The 24,238-nt window shown below is 41.4% G+C and overlaps 1 protein-coding gene across 1 annotated transcript in view; it reads left to right on the forward strand.

Moving 5' to 3' along the window:
- The first annotated feature begins 311 nt into the window (after positions 1-311).
- Positions 312-24,238, forward strand: part of wwox (WW domain containing oxidoreductase) — a 134,711-nt gene continuing 110,784 nt past the window's right edge. Inside the window, exons 1-5 of the mRNA XM_078256798.1 lie at positions 312-553; positions 6,113-6,177; positions 6,473-6,530; positions 6,673-6,842; positions 16,113-16,219. Coding sequence (XP_078112924.1) covers positions 447-553; positions 6,113-6,177; positions 6,473-6,530; positions 6,673-6,842; positions 16,113-16,219 — 507 coding nt within the window. The 5' untranslated portion in view covers positions 312-446. The remainder of the gene's footprint in view (positions 554-6,112; positions 6,178-6,472; positions 6,531-6,672; positions 6,843-16,112; positions 16,220-24,238) is intronic.

Here is a 24,238-nt window from a genome sequence, read left to right on the forward strand (position 1 = left end):
GAAGTATTACATGAATTCATTCAAGCTTATTCATGCATTAAGTCATGCATGAATTCATGATAATTCACCCTTAGCCTACCATAAGGTGTTACCAAAAATATTTTAGATCACATGCACAGCTATCTGGCTTTGGTCCTTTTTTTCCAAAGTGGAAAAATGAATGGTATTTAGTTTGAGCTGCTTCTGCCTGCATTCACAAAAGTGAAATGTAAAACTCAATAAAGGACTATTGAGGACTTTGCTGTGCCAACCGCAGCACGTTTCCTCAGCCTCAATTTCCCAAAAGGCAATTCGGTCAGCGTCACCGTGTTGTTGCGGAAGTGGCGCCGGGAAACGCTGGTAATTCTCTACCAACCGTCTCTGACAGTTGCTTGCATTGTTCAGAGTAGATATTCCTCACTGGTTTTGTGTTTGTAGCGCCGTCGTTTACTTGAAAAACGTAAGTTATGGCAGCTCTAAAATACGCAGGTATGGACGATACAGATAGTGAAGATGAGTTACCTCCCGGATGGGAAGAGAGATCTACCAAAGATGGTTGGGTCTACTATGCAAGGTGAGTGAAATCCCTCATCCTGTCTGTCAACACCAATATGTCTGTATTTAGGAGTTAAGCTTCAGCCCTGTTCGCCAGCCAACCAAAGCATTATATCGGTGTTATCAACCTGTGGCTAACACAGCTTGCTAGCTACACCAGTTTAAACAAGTTCTGTTGTCTGAATTGATAGCATATATTATAAAGTCTACAGAGCTCACGTCACGGTAGTTCTTGTGCGACTAGGTGCTAGAACTATTTTTAATATGAAATGTTGATAACGTTAAGACTGTATCTGAACGTCATACTGTAGTATGCAGTAGTGTAGCTCAGTGGTTGTGAAGTGAGAGGCATAACATTATGACAGTTGGTTACTATTTGAATATAAAAACATGACATATAAAAACAACCTTCGTCATCGACAGGACAGTGCACTAGGTTGCTCGTGGTGATAGGAAGAAGACAGTGAATGCTTCTTTACCTAGAAAATGTACAATTTGGTTATTGGAGAAACAACAGTGCCAACATGACATTTGCTTAACATTTTATCTTGCTCCTCACATGTGTCATGTGTCCTTAGTATTAACTTGAATTGCTAAATTGTTGTAGTCCTTTGTAATATTTTGTCTCATCTTCTTCTGTTATGATTGTATGTGCCTTTTCAATAACAGCTTTTATTAGGTTTTGTTTAATTTATGCTGTGTAATTTAGTTTTTTTTCTTCTTTTTTGATTTCTAAACGACAGTGGGCACAACTGGAGCCACATATGCAAAACTCTAACTACAGTCTGCACAGCAGCAGTTCATGTGGACCAAACTAGTTCTTTTTTGCATTGCTTGAACACAGTTGACAAAAATCTACACACTTATCCCATGGCTTTAACCACAACCTGCACAACACTGTGGATTTACAGCACTTTGTTGCTAATGCTAACACACTGCTGTCAAAACTGTTAACCGCACGTTCAAAACACAATGGATTTCAGCCCGTTGTATTTCAAACACTGCTCATTGCAATTTCAGCTGCAGGTGTCTTGTTTTAGACTTGTTAGTGAACACATATAGTATATGTAGGGACAGCTCAGAAATACTTTTTTTTGGAAATAAAGAAAGACCAAGTGAGAATGAAACAGTTATACACTGTACCATTTGAGAGAAACAGTGAACAGGTAAAAGAGCAAAGATACCAATATGTCCAGATAAGATGTCTGAGGTTACATACACAGCTATAAAAAATGTGAAAGAAAGTAATGAAGGTGGAAGCAATAGAAACACCATTCATTTGTATTTAAAAGATGATGCAGGTGCATGGCAAGAGGACATCCAATGTGTTGATGAAAACGTGTGGCCTGATGCTGGAGAGAGGCGGGATTAGTCACACAATTCTTTGTTACTATTACGTTTACCTTTTAGTTTGTAACTTTTCTTCCCCAGTAATTACGTAAATTAGTACAGACAAAACAAAAATATATATCTATTGAAGCAAACTTTTGATTTTCATTCCTTCTTGTTTAATGACTAAAAAACTGGTATGTTATAAAACAAAAAAAATCATGTGAAAGAATTTCCCTCTTTTCTTTAAAGAAAATATTGATTTGTGTGAAGTCACTCAAATTATTCAAACTGTAAAGATGAAACTGAGGAGGTAATAGGGCGGTGGAAGGAGCACTTTGAGGAACTCCTAAATCCGACTAATACGCCCTCTATGGTGGAGGCAGAGCTGGAGGATGATGGGGGATTGTCGTCAATTTCCCTGGTGGAGGTTGCTGAGGTAGTTAAACAACTCCACAGTGGCAAAGCCCCAGGAATTGATGAGATCCGTCCAGAAATGCTTAAAGCTCTGGGTGTGGAGGGGTTGTCTTGGTTGACACGCCTCTTCAACATTGCGTGGAAGTCTGGGACGGTGCCTAAGGAGTGGCAGACCGGGGTGGTGGTTCCCCTTTTTAAAAAGGGGGACCAGAGGGTGTGTGCCAATTACAGGGGTGTCACACTTCTCAGCCTCCCTGGTAAAGTCTACTCCAAGGTGCTGGAAAGGAGGGTTCGGTCGATAGTCGAACCTCAGGTTGAAGAGGAACAATGCGGATTCCGTCCTGGTCGTGGAACAACGGACCAGATCTTTACTCTCGCAAGGATCCTGGAGGGAGCCTGGGAGTATGCCCAACCGGTCTACATGTGTTTTGTGGATCTGGAGAAGGCGTATGACCGGGTGCCCTGGGAGATACTGTGGGAGGTACGGGGTGAGGGGGTCCCTTCTCAGGGCCATCCAGTCTCTGTACGACCAAAGCGAGAGCTGTGTCCGGGTTCTCGGCAGTAAGTCGGACTCGTTTCAGGTGAGAGTTGGCCTCCGCCAGGGCTGTGCTTTGTCACCAATCCTGTTTGTAGTATTTATGGACAGGATATCGAGGCGTAGTCGGGGTGGAGAGGGGTTGCAGTTCGGTGGGCTGGGGATCTCATCGCTGCTTTTTGCAGATGATGTGGTCCTGATGGCATCATCGGCCTGTGACCTTCAGCACTCACTGGATCGGTTCGCAGCCGAGTGTGAAGCGGCTGGGATGAGGATCAGCACCTCTAAATCAGAGGCCATGGTTCTCAGCAGGAAACCAATGGAGTGCCTTCTCCAGGTAGGGAATGAGTCCTTACCCCAAGTGAAGGAGTTCAAGTACCTTGGGGTCTTGTTCGCGAGTGAGGGGACAATGGAGCGGGAGATTGGTCGGAGAATCGGCACAGCGGGTGCGGTATTACATTCAATTTATCGCACCATTGTGACAAAAAGAGAGCTGAGCCAGAAGGCAAAGCTCTCAATCTACCGGTCAGTTTTTGTTCCTACCCTCACCTATGGTCATGAAGGCTGGGTCATGACCGAAAGAACAAGATCCAGGGTACAAGCGGCCGAAATGGGTTTCCTCAGGAGGGTAGCTGGCATCTCCCTTAGAGATAGGGTGAGAAGCTCAGTTATCCGTGAGGAGCTCGGAGTAGAGCCGATGCTCCTTTGCGTCGAAAGGAGCCAGTTGAGGTGGTTCGGGTATCCGGTAAGGATGCCCCCTGGGTGTCTCCCTAGGGAGGTGTTCCAAGGCACGTCCAGCTGGGAGGAGGCCTCGGGGGAGACCCAGGACTAGGTGGAGGGATTATATCTCTAACCTGGCCTGGGAACGCCTCGGGGTCCCCCAGTCGGAGCTGGTTAATGTGGCTCGGGAAAGGGAAGTTTGGGGTCCCCTGCTGGAGCTGCTACCCCCGCGACCCGACCCCTGATAAGCGGACGAAGATGGATGGATGGATAAAGATGAAAAGTTTCTAATTTCTGTATTAGTGTTTAATGCTAGTGTTTTAACCCTCAGTGTGTTCTGAGCAGTCTTGTATAAAGTACTCGAAAGCAATACTTGAGTAAAAGTACAAGTATCTTACCAGAAAATGTCTTTGGTAGAAGTAAAAGTCTCCTTTTAGAATATTACTTGAGTAAAAGTCTTAAAGTATCTAATATTTACTGTACTTAAGTATCAAAAGTAATTTCCTGATATTAAATGTACTTAAGTATTAGAAGTAAAAGTAAAAAAAACAAAACTTTATGGCCAAAGGTGTGTAACGTTATCTTCATCACCACTGTCGTCGAGGTGGTCATCGTCTGTTACCATGGCGGCAGAGCCTGCACCAGGTGCTTCCATGACACTATCAGTCATTATGCTTCCTCCTCTTCTTCTTTAGTTTTGGCCTATGTTTTTTTTGCCGCTTGGCAACAAACAAGCATTAAGTCACCAAATGGAATAGAGGGTGCATTATCTTGGCAATTTAGGAGTAATGATTCGCCAAACCTGCTTGTTTCCAGTGTAACAAATTACTTCTGATTTTATTTTGTAGTAATGAGTAACTAAGATGCTTAGCGGAAATGTAATGGAGTAAAAGTATACATTTTATTTAGAAACTGTAGTGGAGTAAAAGTCAAAGTTTCCGGAAATATAAATAACGAAGTAAAGTACAGATACGTGAAAATTCTACTTAAGTACAGTAGTGAAGTATTTGTACTTTGTTACATTACAACACTGGTTCAGTGAGGATTGTTCAAAGTGTTTCACTGCACTGAGCCTGTGTGAAGAGTTGTGTTGTTTGGAATGAGTTTTGCAGGTGATGTGAACTGTTTAGCTCAGGTGACTGTTGATAATGCAGACTGTGGTTAGAGTTTTACTAGTCTCGCTTTGCCAGACCCCCCTCCACAGCTCTGGCTAGTCCACACAGCATTCCGGGATGGGAGAAAAATGTGCTCTGGTTTATTGGCATTTCTTTAAACCAAAATCGTAGCTGTGATGCCGCTGCAAAATTGCCTCAGGAAGGAACTTGTTTTGGTGGAACATGTGTACCATCAAAAGTTGTTTTAGTCGTGCAACACAAAACTCAGATTGGACAGACAGTCTAGCTAGCTGTCTGGATTTACCCTGCAGAGATCTGAGGAGCAGTTAACCATAGTCCTCATAAATCCACCGGAGTTTAAAATTCCAACACAAACAAAACGGAAGGTAATGGACATCCGGCTGAAAAAAGTGAAATCTGGCGGAATTTCCGACGGCAGCGGAGCAATCCCGGAAGTGGAACGTCGTGGATATAGACTAGAGTTTTACACAGGTGGCTTTCAGTTGTGACCACTGTCGTTTAGCAATCCAAAAAAACTGTAATGTTTTTTTTTTTTGGTCACTTGTTTGTTTCTTTTAATGTACAATATCAACCAACCAAGAGTCTGCAGATGAAAATTTGACTTTTGGCTCAATCTGGCACTAGAGCTGCAATGATTTGTTGACTAATTGAGAGAAAAATAATTGGCGACTATTTTCATAAGTCATTTTTCATGTAACAAATGGCAGAAAATGCTGTTTCCAGACGTTTAATGACATTACCTTGGACTTTGAGAAACTAGGATGGAATTTATTTACTATTTTCTGACATTTTATAGACCAAATGATCAATCGAATAATTGACAGATTAATTAATAATGAAAACATTCGTTATTTGCAGCCCTATCACATTACATCACCAGTGTTTTCCCTCGGTTTGTGGAAGACTTAAGTGCGCGTATTTGGCGGGGGGGTTTATGTGTCCTTCCTCAAGAAAATGTGAAGTTTTTCAATAAAAAAAAAATAAAAAAAAGAAGCAATTTCCTCTACATTTTGTGTCTCTTTTTGGTCATTTGGTTTTCTTTGGGGTTGTTTTGGGTCTCTGTGGTCATTTAGCGTCTCTTTGTAGTCGGTTTGTGTCCCTTTGTGGTAGTTTTGCGTCTATTTTTCACATAATTTTGGACCGCTATTTTCACCATATCTGTGTCTAAAACGTTGGAAAAGCTAGAGCAGATAATAAATAAATAACACTCAAAAAGCTTAAAGACAAAACCTAAAGCTTAAGAAGTCCAACTACAATCATTAGATCTGAGAAATGTCTTCTAGTTACATTCATCCAGCTTTGGTGCTGCACCTAAACCTTACAATGGCAGGGAAAACCCTGTTCACATCAATGTACGCTGTCCCCAGTATATAGATACATAAATGAACAAGTGTAGTAAAAATAATTATTCCAATCTTCCTTTGTATTTGTGTATCAACAGCCATGATGAGATGAAGACACAGTGGGAACACCCCAAGACAGGAAAGAAAAAACGTTGTGCCGGAGGTTTGTTTCATTCACTTGTTTTTCAGGGTCTTGCATGTATTTCTATTTGCTCAAGGGTCACACATATATGCAAGGCATTTGGGAACATGTTCAACATGGCTTTGTATATATCTTACCTTTAATACCATCAGATTTTCTAGTTGCATTGTTTCTTGTTTTCATTAACTTTGTTTGTAAAAGTGCTAAATAAATAAGTTATTTTTTATTATGTAACTATCACCAGGGGCAAAGATATTCATTTTGTTCTCATGCATTCTGGCTGTTAAGGAAAAATGATGTCTGTCTTTTCCCCCAGATTTACCGTATGGTTGGGAGCAAGAAACTGATGAAAAAGGACAGGTGATTTATGTTGAGTAAGTAGATTGATGATTGAACCCCTTGTTTGCTTAACAGAGGAAACAAATGAGCTTATTTTGGTCTCCCATGATATGCCAGACCCTACATACCTGGGTTTAAGTCTCTGTTATAACATCCTATTTCCTCTGTCATTTTCAGTCACATTAACAAGCGGACCACATATTTTGACCCTCGTCAGGCATTTACAGTAGAGGATGTGGTGGTGAAGCCAAAACGATATGATGGAAACACTGCTGCTCTAGAGATCCTGCAGGGTCGTGATTTGTCTGACAAGGTTATCCTCATTACTGGCGGCAACTCTGGCATTGGTGAGTTTCATAAAATGGAACTGTAAACTGTAATGTTTTGTTGTAGCTAGGGTCGGGCATCGAGAACCGGTTCCAATGGAATCAATTCTTTATTGGAATCGTTTATTTTACATTGAAAAAGCCCAGGAAAACTGTAAATCACCATTGAGTCAAAATAAAATGTTCCTCTTATCTGTGAAATAAGCATGTGATCTGTTTCAACTCCACCCCTCAAAGAATTGGAATAGAGAATCGATAAGAACCAGAATCGAAAGGAAGAATCGGAATTGGAATCAGAATTGTTAAAATCAAAACGATGCCCAACCCCAGTTGTAGCTATATCAGAAATCATCTTGTGTACTAACGTGTGTTTCCATAATGATACCACTAGGTGGTGATGCGGTATTACACTGTAGTAGAAGGGTGCTTGACAAGCACCTATCTGCTCCCATCACGTCCCCATCTCTCCACAACCAGACATCCATCAGCATTAGCCTCCAAAATGATACACTTAGACTCAACAAATCACTCCTTAATACCGAACATGATTGTATTGAAGTTCATTAGCTGGGCTGAATTGGATGTCATTGTTAACTGTAATGAATTGTATCCATTTGCACCAAATATATTGCTCACTATATAATGGTCACTCTGGAAACAAATGTATTTCCTCTTTCTTTTAGTTTAAATTAGCACAAGTAGTGGCTATTTGTTCAGACTGCTCCTTTGTTCGGCATAGATAATGGCAGCATGAGGGAAATCAAATAAACATAAAATCGTTAATTGTCTTTATATTCAAATTCTTTGTCCTAAGGAAAGTCACAGCAGTGTAATTGCTGTGTGTGTATTAAGATATGCTGTAGTACATAGATTTACAGCAGCCTGGGGGCCTTCACTGAGCTGGTGAACTTAAATGCCATCCTGACCTTAATGTTCTTCCATCTCTGTACATATTCAAACATTCATAACATAGAAATAATACAAATCTGTATGTTATTTGTCCTTGAGAAATTCTTGTATGATGTATGATTTCAAGTGGTTTCACTATAAACAGTTCAATATTATTAATATTAACATACATCATGCAAATACAAATATACAGTATGTTTAACAGTGTAACTATTATTATTATTTTTTTAAGAACACATTAGACCCTGTCTAAATTATTATAGTCTTTGAGCGAACTGCAGGTTTCTGCAAATCTTCTCATATGAACTGAACTTAGATGACTGGGTTTTATTTTTTTAAAGCTGTTCTTTGTAATCCAGTGTAAAAATGAGAGCAATATGTCACAATCATACAGACAAACAGTCAATTATGTTTTGGACCCAGGATACATATAATGAAAATAACAAAAAGCTAGCGTATAAAACAGAAAGCAATGAGTAGTGTTACTAATAACCCAAACAAAAGTGTAGCATCGGCCAAGTACAAAAGTATCATTGGGAAGAAAGTCTTAACAGATGAATCCACCACAGCACATGGAGAGCTTGTGTAGTGATGGCTGCATGAAGGGTTAAACACTTACACTGGAAATATTTCAGTTATGGAGATGTTTCACCCTTGAGTTTGATTCCTTCTGGCTTGGAAGTTGGGTAAAAAAGACTTCATCATCATTCAGCAGAATAAAGACCGCCCCCAAAAAACATAAAATGTAAGAGAGGCCTGTTTGAATTTTTAATAAAACAAATATTTCTTTAACTGACTTAAATGGCTTTTCTGCCAGTCACTACAACTCCATCATTGTCTTATAGTTTGAGAAGGGAAAAGGTGAATGCACAGTGTCAACATCACAAGACTCTTTCTAAAATGCATTGAAGTTTTGCTGGAATATTGTGGATTCTGAAATAAAACAAAATGATTAGGCCTTTTGATTAAAGGTGGTGAGAAGTAATTACTGTACATAGGAAGAATAGAGAACATTGCAAATAGTTTTCACCACAAGAGGGCACAGGAGGTCCATGATGTTGTTGCTGTTGGCGTATTAAAAACGTTATCATATCAAGTGCTTCACATGTGCCGGGTTTTGCTTTAGTTTAAAAACTATATAATGAAAAAGATAATCCACATTTAAGATTAGTTGCGATGTATTTAGTAAATGAAAATGTGTTAATCTGAAAAAAAAGCAGCTTTTCTCAAAAGAATGCATCAAATAGCTACAACACACAGACATGTTTAGTGTGTGAATGCCTAATAAACCCATATTAACATAACCTTTGTTTTACTCTACCACATATTAAATATGCAGCACCCATAATTAACAGTATTCTAATAGTAATTGCTACTACTCGTGTGCTCCTTTGACATTCCACTAGTGAAATGTGGTTATGCCAATTGGTTGGACCCACTTAGCATTTTAATGGCATCAATAGTGTTTTAATCCAAGTGTCGAGGCTATTTCCATTTTCTTGAATGCTTATTTCCTCCACAGGAAATGTGACATTTTTATTAGTAACGGTGGGATATTACTTAATTAGCAAATTTACATTTCAGCTCTCTGATTTAGATCTTAATGCGCATGAACATGAAAAGCACATATATGAGTTTATTTATGCATGAAATGTCATAGTGTCTGGTTTTGTGACCAGCCTTGAGGCTCCATTGCAATAGTGCTGGGAGGCGAGACAGTAATGGGGTTTGTATTGCCGATGTGATCACCGCGCTGGGTCCACAACATTAGTCTTCCTCTCTCTGCTTTCTTTTGTAAATTAAAAACCAGTACCGACCTGAATGGTGTTTTTAATTGTGATAATGGAAACGAATGATCGCAGGTTCTTTTTCCCCCTATTTCTACTTCTCTCCCTCTCCTCCCCTTCTCTCTAAAGGTTTTCTTTTACGTATAGACCTGTGGTTGTACACCTGTACCTCTGCATTGATTCCTAAGCGGCTTTGACCCAGGCCTGAGCCTCCTATCCATCCTCATTACACACTCCTGCTCTGGCTCTAATTCCCCTCCTATCAACTAACTCTCAGGTTATTTACTGGGGTCCATGGGACAGTTATCCTTAAAGGCCCATTGTCGTGATATCTCTGGCACCTGCTGGGTTCAGAGACAAAATACTTTCTTTCGTAATATAAAATGAACATTCATTTAAAAAAAAAAAATGTTTCACACACATCTGTTGAGGCATGGCTATGTTTGTATTGTGCTCCTCTTGCACTTGCAGTCATCTTTGCCCTGTGACTCTTTTGGGACCTATGTGTCACTACATATGTGTCCCCCTATCTGGGGAGCAGCGTCAGTCTGTTTGGCTCTTACAGCAGGTGCCATGTTGTCAGCGTAACGTATGTTGAGGAAGTCAGAAATAACATATTGACCTTCTGTCTCACTTAAATAAAACATTCATGTAGACACAACTATCTTCCATGTCCTATTTTAATCGCAGTACAGTATGTCTGATGCATGATGGAAAATCTACGTTTTATTTTGGGGTAATTTCCCTTTTAATAATTTTGTTTTTCTATTTCTAGAACTTACATTCTTTTTTAAAGTATATATGTTATCCCAACTTATTATTCTACATTTGCAGAGTTTTATTCTTTTTTTGTCGACATGTTTCGAATTTTATCTAAACTTTTTAGCCTTTTTGTACAGTGGCTTGTTGTGGAGCAATACATGCAGTTGCAAAGCTGCTCAATTTAAATTCCACATGGTATTGTTTTGGTTCAGGGTCAATGCTGGAATAAGAAGCAGAAAATACTCAGGCGGTCCAGACAGGGAATAGCAAGGATTTGGAAAGGAGCGCTTCTTAATGTTTCAGTATCTCTATGCATCGTCTCTGCAGTGTTTTAGGACATTGAATGTTATTCTTATTCATGAAAGACTAACATTGTTCTATGTTTGTGTTGATCCCAGTGTTGTGTTGGGAGGATTAAGTGTCAGGCCGGTGCTCTTCTCTCTCTGGATGGAGAGATCCCTAAGCATATTCAGTGAGTCGCGGAGCTGGGGGAGCCTCTGTGTGCAGATTAAACCCATAGCCTAGCTTTGTGGCTGATCATTAGATTGAGGCAGATTTGTTAAGCATAACTGCCATTAAATTGGCTGCAAAGCTCTGGTATTTACTACGCTGCTGTTTATGAATAAGGACCCCCTTAAAGACCCGCGCAGCGATGCGTTAAACCCGAGCCTCGGTAAGGAGGAAAATACATTATTCATAGTGGGAGGAATTAGATGGATAAAAAGATGTTCCTGGTGAGGGTGGCATGCGGTGCCTGTGTCTCAGTGTGTGTGTCTCTGAGCATCTCTGAGTGGCTGTGTGTGGTTTAGATGACATCCAGAGTGCATCTGTGTTTATATACAGGAGTCTGATAGTATTTTGTGTGCGTGTGTCCGCTGGGGGAGCGGCCGGCCCGTGTCCTGCTCTGTCTCCTCTGTGTCAGCTTGTGAACTGAGCCACTGAGGAAATCGAAGGAGAGGTTTATTTTTCTTTCAACGGGCATTTCATGTCCTCTCTGATAAATATGTTTATTGGCTACGTAATGAGAACCAGTTATGGTTGGTTAGTCAAATTACTTAACTTTATTAACCTTGGATGAAATTTGCTATGCAGAGCCAAACTGGTGTAACATGCAAAGAGTATTATGCTGGAGGCCAGAAGGGTTCAATAATGATTACAGCTCTAATATAATAGAACTGAAGTGGTTAGAGAGAGAGAGGATGGAATACATATATGTGCTTAAAGGCTGTAGGTAAAATAAAATGAAAGGGTACTGGGTTATTGTGTGTAGTCAAGTAGTTTATAGACCTATCGAGTTTACAGTCTGCAGATGATGAGGAGATGAAAGTTACATGATTAGGGGGGGTCAGTGATGAAAATAGCCCCAATGCTCAGGAGATATGTGTGCATGAGCAAATTGGGGTCTGTGTTTATCCTTGCATGTGTGGGATTTGGTTCGTGTTTATCAAGTTTACTGGCCTTAGTGTGTGTGTGTGTGTGTGTGTGTGTGTGTGTGTGTGTGTGTGTGTGTGTGTGTGTGTGTGTGTGTGTGTGTGTGTGTGTGTGTGTGTGTGTGTGTGTGTGTGTGTGTGAGAGTCAGGTAAGTCTGACTGCAGGAGGGGCAGGGGTGACCAGTGTGACGTGAGGCCATGATGAGAGATTGTGTAGGGAGTTGGAGGTTGACATGGAGGGTCACAGGGAGAGAAGGGGGTGGGTGGGTACAAGATAGGCTTGCATGGATGGTGTGACAGCAGTGGGGGAGGGGGGGTAGGAGGCAGAAGGGGACAGGGAGGGGTAATAGAACCACTCCAGTGCTCTCGCCTGGAACAGCTCAACCTTGGGCTGTAATTACTAACCATACATCCCACTTTTGGGGTGACATCTCCCTCCTCTTGGACTAATGGTGGGGAATTAGAGGGGATCTTAAAAGTCAGAAAGACTGGGGGGGGCGTTGTGCGGTTCCTCACTTCTTGGGACAAGAAATACACAGCAGCAGCTGAAACAGGTGCACTCAGCACTGAGACAGTCAGGAGTTAGCCTGTCTCTGACTGTTTACTCATTAACTACTTTCTACATAAATTCCACTTACTAGTTTACCCTATAGTGAGCTGCTAATTGGTATTTTGGACACTTATGAATCATCATCATCATTTTGAGTCATCACTGACACAATATATATAAATATTTGCATCTATAAAACATGGGATTGTTGGCTCAAAGTAGTGACAATACAAAGGAAATTATTTATCTTTTTAGCTTAATAAATGCACAAATACAGGCACTCAGTGGCATGAATAACACAAACAGTCTTGGATTACAGGATCACATGCTAAATAGTCTTTTATCAATAGTGTATAAGCATCACATTACTTTTTCGTATTAACAATGTATGACAAATTTATCGCGTCACTCCCTGATTTTTATCTCTTTATGGAGACATGTCAGCGTTGACCTCTTGATGCACGAGGCAGAGCTTGAAACATGTTGCAATGTTACTCTAGTCTGCCGATCCAAACTTTTTTTGCGTTCTTAATGCCATTATGTGCCTCAATTTGTGCACAACAGTTTTCTCACTTTTCTGCATTTGACAGCTATCCAACTCATTTCCTTGTATTATCACTGCCCCATTTGGGAAACCTTTTTCATAGTTTATTGTGGATTCCAGGGTCTAGCAGAAGGTACAGTGTACATGCCATGGACGCTACTTTCTTTTTTCCAGGCTGGAAATGTTTGAGTGCACACATTTTCACACTCAGACTATACAGATTATGACACATAAATAAGATTGCTGACAGTAAATATAGTGCACAAAATATTAAATAGGAAGAGATTTCGGACATGGCAATAGAGTTAGGATGGGATGAGATATGATCTTGGGGTAGAATTTAGGAAGTGACATCACTGGACCAGACGGAGGGCGACTACTTCTTGCACGTGAGCCACATCACCCTCAATACATCTACAAATTCATATACCCCAAATGAACCAACACATTGTGATGCATTAATCAGGTTGACTGCACCAAATTAAACTAGTCAGAGATACACAGACATAATCAGTGTAACCAGTCACATATTTATCATATTATTTGCTTCAGAAATCTTACATACAACATCTTTTTTATGTTGTGCATTACAGATGAAAATGCCACATGATTTATTGGGGTGTGGTTATATGTAGTCTGTTTATGAGCGACGTTGCTCTTGTTTTTTTTTTTTTAGAGCACAATTTGAGTTCTGTCGAAAGGGGATTGTGGGAACCATGTCTGTTTACCCACAGGTCTTGTAATGATCTGAATTCACTTCTGTTTGCCCAATTGTACTACGGAGCTTATTTTAGTTAAATGCCTCTTTGGATGCAGATCAAGAGAGAGAAGGAGCAGGCAGCTCCGTTTGCCAAATAAACACGTTTACTGACGAGGCTGGTAATGATCTCATTACATTGAGCCAATACACCTGTGTACGAGGGGGATCCAGAGAGGGGCGGTGGGCCAGGGAGGACAAACAAAGCGTGAAATCACTAAATCACACTCATTATTGGTGGATATCAGTAGGGCCAGGATCCTAATGTACCATGAAGAGCATTCACTGCTTAATGGACATTTTACACAATTTTGTATGCATTTTATACATTACACTAAAACAAATTTTCAACAATAGCTTTGTATTACTTTACTTACTGTATTTTTTTGTTACGTTGTGAATCTTCAGATTGAACAAGCCCACAATCAAAGGATCTGTTTTAACCGGGCTGAATTGCGTTGTCTTCATCTCCCAGCTTAAAAAGAAAAAGAAGTTCCGACCACTCACAGGCTCTTCTTCTTATACATCTGTTTATACCATGTTGTTGTCCGATTAGACAAAAGAACCTGAAAGATCATTACAGCCCATCATATTAGTCAGGCCTCCTGTGTGTTGTAAAACAGCTTATGGCGTCTGTCGATCCACCAGAGCAAAAGAACCCCCTGTCTGACCTCTCGTCATGTTCCACCATCAGCGTACAATGCTGAAACAGACTCTCGCTGTTGTACACCTGACCAGGAACTCATTTCAGTGCGGCCCTCTCTACCAGCAACATGGGTGAGAGGGCGTGGAGTCTCTGTTACAGCAACGCCACTCTCGTTATTTCACAATTAATGTCAAGCCCTTGTTATTTGTCATTAGAAATACATGGCTTCGCTGCTGCTGCTGTTGTTGTTGCTGCCATATTCTAATTTGTTCTCCATTATGGAAAACACTGGTGTCGATTAATTTCACTTTCATGGTTTGTACACACAACAAGTGAGTGTGAGGTGTTGTTGTTTACCAGCAGCCAGTACTCTTGTCCAATTTATAAAGGCGGAAAAAAAAGCTTTTAAGTGATGACATGTTTGGAGTCTTTTCCTTTTTTTTTTTTAAATCATTTGCAGATTTAGCTGCTGCCTTTTATTGTTTCTGTTACATTTTGAATATCCTGTAATCTTAAGGCAAGACACATCATTAGCATTTCAGAGTTTACGACCATTATTTTTATTATTAGTGTTTAGATTAAAATATAGCGAAAATACAGAGATTTTGAATGACACTGAGAAGATTTTATGACGTTTGTTCCCTATAGCCGGCTGCTCCACCTACATATGCAAAGCGCATATTTACTCCAGGAGTCGCACCGCTCGTTTTTTTTTCTCCATTATGTCATGTTGTTTTTATTTTCGTTTCCATTTCCTGTGAGTGAAATGATCTCCGCTCACAGCCACAGTCCCCTCCATTACACCTAATAAGGTGTCATATAATTTAATTCCATGCTTCACTCGTCAGAGAGGGCTTCCAGTCCGACTCCAATTTTGAGTTTTAATAGATATTAGTCCTTAACACTTTCCTCCCAGTTTTTCTCTTAATGAAAATCAGATTAAGACATATAATCTAATTACAGTTCATATTAATCCACCCTCTGATACACTCTGGCTCTCAGACCCTCTTTGCCACAACCAGTTACTGTGCCTGTCAGTTCGTCAATCAGGACGCTCACACTGTACAGTATATGTGTGTATCTGACTGTAGTTTGTATTTACTGTCGCGGCGGGACTGAGAAATGTGACGCTGCTCGCTGCTGTTGAACTTTGAAGGATAGTAAATGTCACAGGAAATAAAAATACAGTGAAGGAAAAAAAAAAAAGTGAATCTCATAAATTAATTCAACCTATGGATTGAAATGACCCATTTAGACGTGTAATTTAGAAATGAACTTCTCTCCGTCTATCTTCAGTTTTTGTCAGTTTTATCGTGACTACATGATTTGGATGGAGCCATGAAGTAGTCGTGGACTGATAAATTGTGTGTGTATCCGCGGACCTCGTTTCATGGGAGAAACGTCCTTATCCGAGGCCCTTTGATGTGCTGAAATATCACACCAAGGTTCAGTTTGAATGTCATGTCTGTTCGAATGTACATCTGAGCCGTGTTTTCGTAATTATTGCCATCATTGTATAATTCCCAACATAATTAACAGCCGACCTCCCTTCCTTTAACCCAGTATGAGCAGCGATACCTTCTTGAGAGCCGGCGGTCAGAACCGAAACTTGATCTCAGAAGAGAGGAAGAAGTCTTGAACCACAATAATTCAATCGGTTTCATCACTTCAGAGAGAAATGATTAACTCTCTCTACTAGACCATTGGGTTACTCAATGAAAGAAATTATATGGAAAATTGATAGGGATTTTAACTTGCACCCCCAACCCCCCACCATCACCACCCCCAACACCCCATTAGATCCAACCCCTGAGAATCTATCTTCAATAAAAACTAATCTTTGAAGCATTGCTCGCTTTCAATCTTTTTTTCTGTCTGTCTCTCCGTCTCCCTGATCATGTCTCAGGCTTTGAGACAGCCAGGTCTTTTGCTCTTCACGGCGCCCACGTGATCCTGGCATGTCGAAACCTGTCCCGGGCCATCAAGGCAGTTAACCTCATTCATCAGGAGTGGGTAAGTGGCAGTCGAACCTTCAAGAACCCCTCAATTGTGCTTGAAAAGTATAAGCCTGTCGATATTAACAATTTCCATGAAACAAAACAATGAATTGATCTTGCTTACAAATAGTGTATGTTTACCCAAAGCCTGCTACTATACAGTAGATTCTTTTTCTGTAATGAAGTATAATCTGTATATAAAATACCTATTTTATGTCTGTCTGTCCTGGATGAATGATCCCTAAAGTCTCCCTAAAGTTACTCCCTTTCTTCCCTCTGTTAAGGTGTCTGTTTAAGGTAATTTTATTTTTAGACCCTCAATTCAGTTTTTACCTTAACCAAATCAAGAATCTAAATATAGAAGGTGTTTTCTATTGTTCAAATAGCAAAGCTCTCTGAAACACATTTGTGATTTCTGGCTTTATAAATACAAATTCACTTGACTTGTTTCAATGTGATGTGTGACACAATTGATGTTACATTAATTCATGCGTCAGTGACATGAAATAAATGATCTAAATGTCTATATGAGCGACATATTCAGCTCTCCCTTGAGAAAGCCTTTTCTAAATGAGAGTTGAAGTATTCATGTTTCAGAGATGGCGACTCGAGTCTGAGACTCGGACTCGAGTCGCACTTAAGTCGCATAAACGGTGACTTCAGACTTGACTTGCGACTCAACCCAAAAGACTTCAGACTCGGACTCGAGCTTCGAGACTTGTCAACAACCTGTTTTCATGCAATTATTGCTTTTTAAATCTAAATTCATTCATGTATTTCTACTTTCTTTTATTGGCACGTATGACGAGCTGCATGTCCCCTCCCTTTGCCATAATGTGCAACGTAACGCATGAGCTATGCCTATTATGCCTATTATAAAAATGCATTGACGATGGCGACACCAAGTCCTCCCGGAGTTGTGCCTTTTATCATTAGTTTTGCTTCTTCGTAAACAGTGGCAGTAAGCGAACAGCTACATGCAAGGTGTGTGGCACCAAAATAAATGATGTCGTATCAACAACGTTGAACTTCATCAGGCATCTCAAAATGCACCCAGATAGGTCAGTCACTTGCTAATGTGAAATTGTAAATTTAGAAAATATATCTATATCTATCGTCACAGGTAACAAACTAACCATCGCAGTGTTGTGTTAATGCTGGGAACAGGCAAATTGTATCTTTATAGTTGTATCCAGATCAGATGGCCAGAGACTTGAGACTTGAAATTGCCCCTCAAAGACTTGAGACTTGACTTGGACTTCCAAAAAATGACTTGTGAACGTCTCTGTCATGTTTAGGTTACCGCAAACTTCCTGTACACTTCCCAGGAAAGGTAAAGAAACTTCTGTATGGGTGTCTTTGCAGAGAGAGAGAGCGAGAGAGAGAGCGAGAGAGAGAGAGAGAGAGAGAGAGAGAGAGAGAGAGAGAGAGAGAGAATCTGATAATTACCTAAGATTATTGCTCTAATATCGCTGCGCTTGTGACGCGTCCCCAGATTTACGAGTGTGGGAAAATAAACAAGTGAAATGTGGGTGCTGGAGCAGAAAGAATAAGCCATTAGCACTGGGTTGATTACAGAGAGCAGGAGTTTAAGAAGAAGAAGGAGAGTGAGTGCTCAGCGCAGATATGGAGAAAGAGAGAGAGAGAGAGAGGGGGGGGGGGGGCTGAAACGGAGGAAAACAGGGGGAGCGAGAGAGGGAGACAAACGCCTTTGAGCGAGAGTAGATCTGCAGTGTTTAAACTCACCCAAGTCTCTAATTGAAGTATGCCCCTGGGGCTGTCAGTGCTGCTCCACAGTGTGAAATCCAGTGTACAGATCTATTAATGTAGCTGCTTTGTCTAAATGAGTGAGGAAAAGCGCCGATCCAAGTGCCAGATTTTGTAGTCAAATTGATTTCCAAGCTTCACACCTGCCACAGAATTATCCAAGATGTTGTTAAATGTTTGTGAATGAACAAATGGAAGCTGCTTGGAATTGCTTCAAAAGATTAAATGATTGGTGACCTCTGTAGTGTAAATGATAATCTTCCCTATTTGTGTTAGACGTGCAGACTGTCAGCAAATGAAATGATTGAGTTCATGCAGTTCTGCGTAGTTCAAATTGAGCCGGAGTAGTAAATTAGCATGCCCTAAGCTCACTCCATATTTCCTTCTCAAGGAATCACCCTGTTATAGGCTAATGAATAAAAGTCACAATATCAGAATAAATCTTTGCCGCAAATTCTCCCCTCTGGCGACATTATTAATAGATTCAGGAGAAGAATAGAGAGGAGGATTAATCTTTAAGATGATGGATGGACTCTGCTCGCCTTCCCATGCTCCTGTGTTAAGGTCATTTTGATAAGAGGGTATATTTTGGGGTCCTCTGTACAAAAGGTCATCATATCTACTTCCAGATACCTCTCAGAGTTCCGCTCTGGCTGCCAGGAGTGGAACTGCTGTCCCGATTGCACAGGACCTCTGACCTCTAACTACCTGCTTACTATTACTCCGAACTCTCTCTTTCTCTAACTCCCTGGCTGTGTGGGCAAGAATTGCTGTTCAGAGGCGAGAGTGATGGCTCATCCGCAGTGTAGGGCGGTGCCGCTCAGCGTAGCATCGTGTACTGACAGTGGGTATAATAGTGGGGTCACCGATGGATAATGGGAAGGTCAGAACAGCCACTGGCTGTTAGGAAGTGCAGGGTCAGAGGGCTCATCCTTCCCAGCCAATCTTACTGTGCTCTGCCAGGAACAGCTACAGTATAAACAGAACAATATACTTTTACTGCAGATTTCTGGTACCTCTACTTAATCTTCATCTGAAATTAAAAGTATCTATATTTAACACACATTTAACTGTTCACACGTTCATGCTTGACATTATAGAGCTTGTTTGGCACTTTAGAGATTGTAATACCTGTTTGTGTTTTTGCTGACTTTTTTATCATGAAATTAGTTTCTTGCTGTGTTTATGCTACATACTGTTTTCATGATGGGACTTCAGCTCCATCTCCACCGCAAGCCTAATCTGCGCAGAATGTGTTATTTTCTCTGCCTCTGTTTGAGCTGCGAGGTGAAAACCCTCCAGCAGGCTCATTAGGGGAGTTTAGAGTGGCGGAGAGGGGATAAACATTTACCTTATGATTGTGTTTTACAATAAGCCTGATGCCGGTTGCCTTTATAGGGTTCAAAGGGGGCTGTTTTTACAGGCTGTGATGAAGCCACAGTAAAACCAGGAGGGGATTAACCAGCAGATGGGGGGCTGGGAGAGATGGAGGGAGAGCAGAAGGAGATGGGAAGACAGACAGAGACAGAGAAAATGCTGGGAGTGAAGTGTTTTGCACCAAAAAGAGACGAGGCAGATATATTTAGAGAGCCAAAATCTTTGATTCACGTACACTAACAAATTTAATTTTGTGGATTATAATGGATTTTGCATCTTATTATTGTGACATAGAGTCCCTCAGGTAACTCTACTGTGCAAATTGTTCAGCTCTGCAGCTATTGTCCTCTGCCCTATGACTTAACTGCATGCTTATTTCCCACATCGCCTTACCTATCCATCTCCTATTCCGCTCACAGTACAGGCAGGTTAAGTTGCTGGTTAGCATCCAAAGTGTTGCCTGTGTGCCAGAGATTTATTTTTCCTGATTGCCTTTAAAAATCTGCTTAACTTTGACTCCACTGTCTCCCTCAGAGAGCTGTAATGGACTCCCCTGAGATACAGTGGGCCAACCAAGGCCCTTGGCCCCTGAGTAGAATGCAATGCACACACATACACACTTGTGCGGCATGGTCTTATTTTGTAATTTCTTTCCTTTTTTTTAAATTTTTTTATCCAAAATGCTTATTTCCCCCACTGCCCCTTTCTACAACACATGCTAATGAGATGCTTTGTAAGGCCGTTAATTAGCAAGCTAGTCACTGATTGCTGTGCTTGTTTTTGTTGTGTGTGTGTGTGTGTGTGTGTGTGTGTGTGGAGGGGGGGGGTATTAATATGGCTGTGTGCCGCTGAGGAGAGTTCTGTCAGGGTCTGCTCTGGAACCAATTAGGCTAAAGCTCAGTGTCCACTGAGGCTGCTGGGAGAAAAAAAGCCTGCTGCTTGCAATGTCAAACAGCAACATTAACACAGGCCGGAGAGGCAGAGCGAGACAGGCGGACTGAGAGCCGAAAAGCAGCGGCCACTCACACAGGCAGACAGTTCCTCTGCTAGATATGAAAATCAGACAATGAATACACTCATACCCTCTGTCACAAACCTCTACCGTCACCATCGTTATCAGATTCAAGCCTTTATATATATATATATATATATATATATTCTACACATGTACTGCAGATACTCTTTCGCTGATTCTCATGCTGTAGGATAAGGTAACATCAGAATCACAATATTCCTCTCCAAGCGTCTGCTATTTCAGGTGAAATGCCTGGATTTTTTTTTTTTTTTTTACAAAGCAGAAGTGGAAAAGGTCTTGAAGACAGCAGAAAGAAGTGACGCTTTTCTTGAGGATGTCAGTACATAAACTTGCGTTCCCATACCTGAGAATGTCACATGTTAATGCATCATGGCCTACATACAGTAGTATGAGGTGGCAAAGTTCTGGATGTGTCCCATGTTTCTCATAGAAAACTACTTTCTTGCATGACTGTGTGACATGCATGCATTCAGACCACTTTCTGTGTCACTACACTCTACCTTTAACCCGAATCACACTCGTTAGCACAGGAAGAGTGGTGTGTGTATGTGTGTGTGTGTGTGTTTGTGTGTGGATGCATGTGTGCCTGCATTTGTCCATTTGCCCGGTGCATAACCTCCTGTGTCAGGCTGACAGGCCCTGTGCCCCGCTGGCCACCATGCCAGGCCACGCTCTTCCCGCTGAGGCCAACAGGAAGTGACACATGTGAAATGCTGACCTGGTCATATGCAGCCCCCTTCAGGGCCTCAGGATGCTGCTCTTTTAGTCACTCTTCCCTTTCCCTCCCTGTTTTTTGTCTTTCAGAAAGGCCTCAAAAGACTTTTGTCCCCGTCTATTCACCCTTCGATTGCGTACCTTTTTTCCTCTTCTTTTCCCTCCCACAATGATTAAGGAAATTGCAGCCCATTTCCCAGGTCAGTGAGCAGGTCTGTAACACTCTTTTCTGCTGCCAGAGAACCCAGTAGATCATAGTTAGTACTTTTTAGGTCTCATTTCTTGCATTTCTTCTTAATTTTCTTTCAATTTTGACTAAAACAAAAGTTTCTCTCAAATGTTTTTATTAAAACATGCATACCTTTTTATGGTTTAGGATCCCTCACGTGGTACACTTTCTTTCATTAAAAAGCAGAGGCAAAAGTAATTTTTTTTTGTATGTGGTTTTGCTGACACACCACTGTATAAGCTCAGATATATCCAGTGGAGATTGTTGTTGGTGATGTCGACACTTGTACTTAAATGGCCCTAGAGCCCCTTTTCAGATTGTCCCCAGACTATACCAACATTACACCTGCACTTCCATCTCTTGCTGCTCTCCCAATCCTCTCCCCCAATCTCAGGTGCATCCACTGAATCATTGAGGGAGTGGCCCTTATTTCCAGGATGAGGCATTGTGCAAATCGGTTTGTTTCCTTGCATATTAGTAGCATGCGTCCGCCTCTCCAAGGAGCCTTTCTCATCTCTTTTTATTTACTTATTTGTTTGTTTCCTACCTGCATTCTGTCTGTAGACTGGGGATAAAAAGGTCCCACGTCCCCAACTACAGTCTACATCTGCTTGGCACTGAAGAGAGCAGAAAGGATGGATGAAATGAGGGTGGAATTGCGATATGTAAATTTGATGAGGAAACAACTTTTTCCTCAAATGTATCCAGCTCTGATTCCTCCAACAAGCCGACCAACAAAGCTCAGGAACTACAAAAGGATTTACTGTAATGTACCATTGAGGATTTCTTTACATTACACATGTGACGGTTACAATACAGCTCATGGGAATACTAAAGGAGGCTTTGTGTAGTATAGACTGTTAGTATAAACGTAAAAGAGTTGAATACCTTGAGGTTTTACAGTAGTAAGCATTTTGTGTGTGTGTGTGTGATTGTGCATCTATGTGATACGCTCCACAAGTACAGTATGCGTGCACACGTAGGTGCACATGCATGCACATTGCACACACCCATCCACATAGTGTGTATTTAAATGCTTGATTATGCATTTTGCATAGCTTTGGGACATGCATCACTCTTCCCAGACTGCTAATAAAGTGACCAGGGAGATGGGGAACCTAAATGAATCCTAAAGTGCCTGGCTTGCATTCCTCACTCCCTCACTCTCCCTCACTGCTCTGCTTAGTTATTCCAGGCCGTCGTGAAATGCTGTGCGCCGCTCAGCTCTCCTCCTCCTTATGTCTGTCTGCTATAGCCAGGTGCTCTGTCTCCTGAAGAGGTGTGGCCTGCTCCTAATTGCCTGGACCACAGTGAACTATGGGCAAATGCTCTGTGTGAAGGAGCACCATGGAGGAATAATTTTGAATAAATCACATAGTTAGCCGGGTGGTATTTTCTGCTAAATAAGCAGTTCAGCAGCCGTCTCACATGGAGGTGTGAGCGTTAGAATGACGGGTCACTTGCCATAGGTCATGTTGGGGAGGATTTAAATGATTTAAATGATGTCACTGCCACTGAAGGGGACAGGTTGAGGAAGGATGTGTAAGGCAGCACCTCTTTGTTGTTTGAACCTGACAGACTCTCATCCTTCACTCTTTCACTCTCCCCTCTGAAGGAGGGCTCATAGCCCTGGGACGAGGGCTTCTTATGATGAGAGAGGTGAGAGGTTGCTTGGATCTCTTTCGCTCTTTCTCCCCTCTTTCTCTCTCTGCCAGCAGAGAATGTTTTTATTGAAGTCTGAGAAGTGCTGACCACAGAGAGACAAGTCCAGCACACACTGTAATGTTTTAAATCGATGACGAGCCAGTTGTAATAAGCTGCAGCCAAATAGACGGAGGCTTAGTTAATGTCTGACAAACAAGCACACCGTAATGTTGAATGCAGGAACCATTTGGCAACTGGCTATAACATTTTCGATATTACCCCGAGCTCTTTTAGCATCTTTAGCACAGTTTGAAATTAGCACAGGCTCTCACATCCCACGATAAAGTTGATAGGAGACGCAATAGGCTAATTAGATGTAATTCTGCGTTTGATGTCTCTGTGAGATTTAAATTGTCTGATGCTGTCTCTCATCATCTTTTATAACACACCAAGAGTATATTCAGACACGAGCTGGGAACTTTGTGTGCGTGCGTGCGTGCGTGTGTGCGTGTGTGCGTGCGTGCGTGCGTGCGTGCGTGCATTTGGTGTCCTACACGTCCATGTATGTAAACATGGAGAAGAATGTGCATGCATGTACCCTGGTGTCAGTTTGTGTTTGTTGTGAAGGACAGGTATTGCCTGCTAATGAACAGACAAGTGCGTCACAACGAGTTCCTGTATAGTTAAGTGCTCATTCTAAGAGAAACGTGTGGAATTATGATGATGCTGTTGTGAATGTGGAAATAGGCTTTTTCAGACAAAGCACAATAAACACTTGGCGATCTTTAACTCTTCTATTTACCATATATATACTGCATGTAGAATTGTCTTTGATATGCATTAATTTTATTTCCCCCAAATCAATATATAGCGTTTTGGTGCTGAACTCTGCAAATCATCATTCTTGACTCTGTAATATGACTTTTGCTGATATGGCTGCATCTCTGAGCCTTGTCTTGTGTTTATAGGATATCCTCTGCAGTCAGGTCTCATGGAATTGATATCAGTGAACTGCTCCAGGCATCCAAACAATCCTGCCCCAGGCACAGCTATCATTTTCTGGGATGTGTGCGTGTGTGTGTGTGCGTGCGTGTGCGTGCGCGCGCACGCACGTATGTATATGTGTGTTTGTATGTGCTTTGACACAGAGTTAACACTGGTTTACAGCTTAATCAGTCTGTGTAACTGAATGCATATTTATCAGAGAGAAAATTCATGCTCAAAGAATCAGACCTCAGCCCATACATCATTATTCATTCACACACACA

The sequence above is a fragment of the Sander vitreus genome, chromosome 8 (genome assembly GCF_031162955.1).
Source record: "Sander vitreus isolate 19-12246 chromosome 8, sanVit1, whole genome shotgun sequence".
NCBI classification, from domain to species: Eukaryota; Metazoa; Chordata; class Actinopteri; order Perciformes; family Percidae; genus Sander; species Sander vitreus.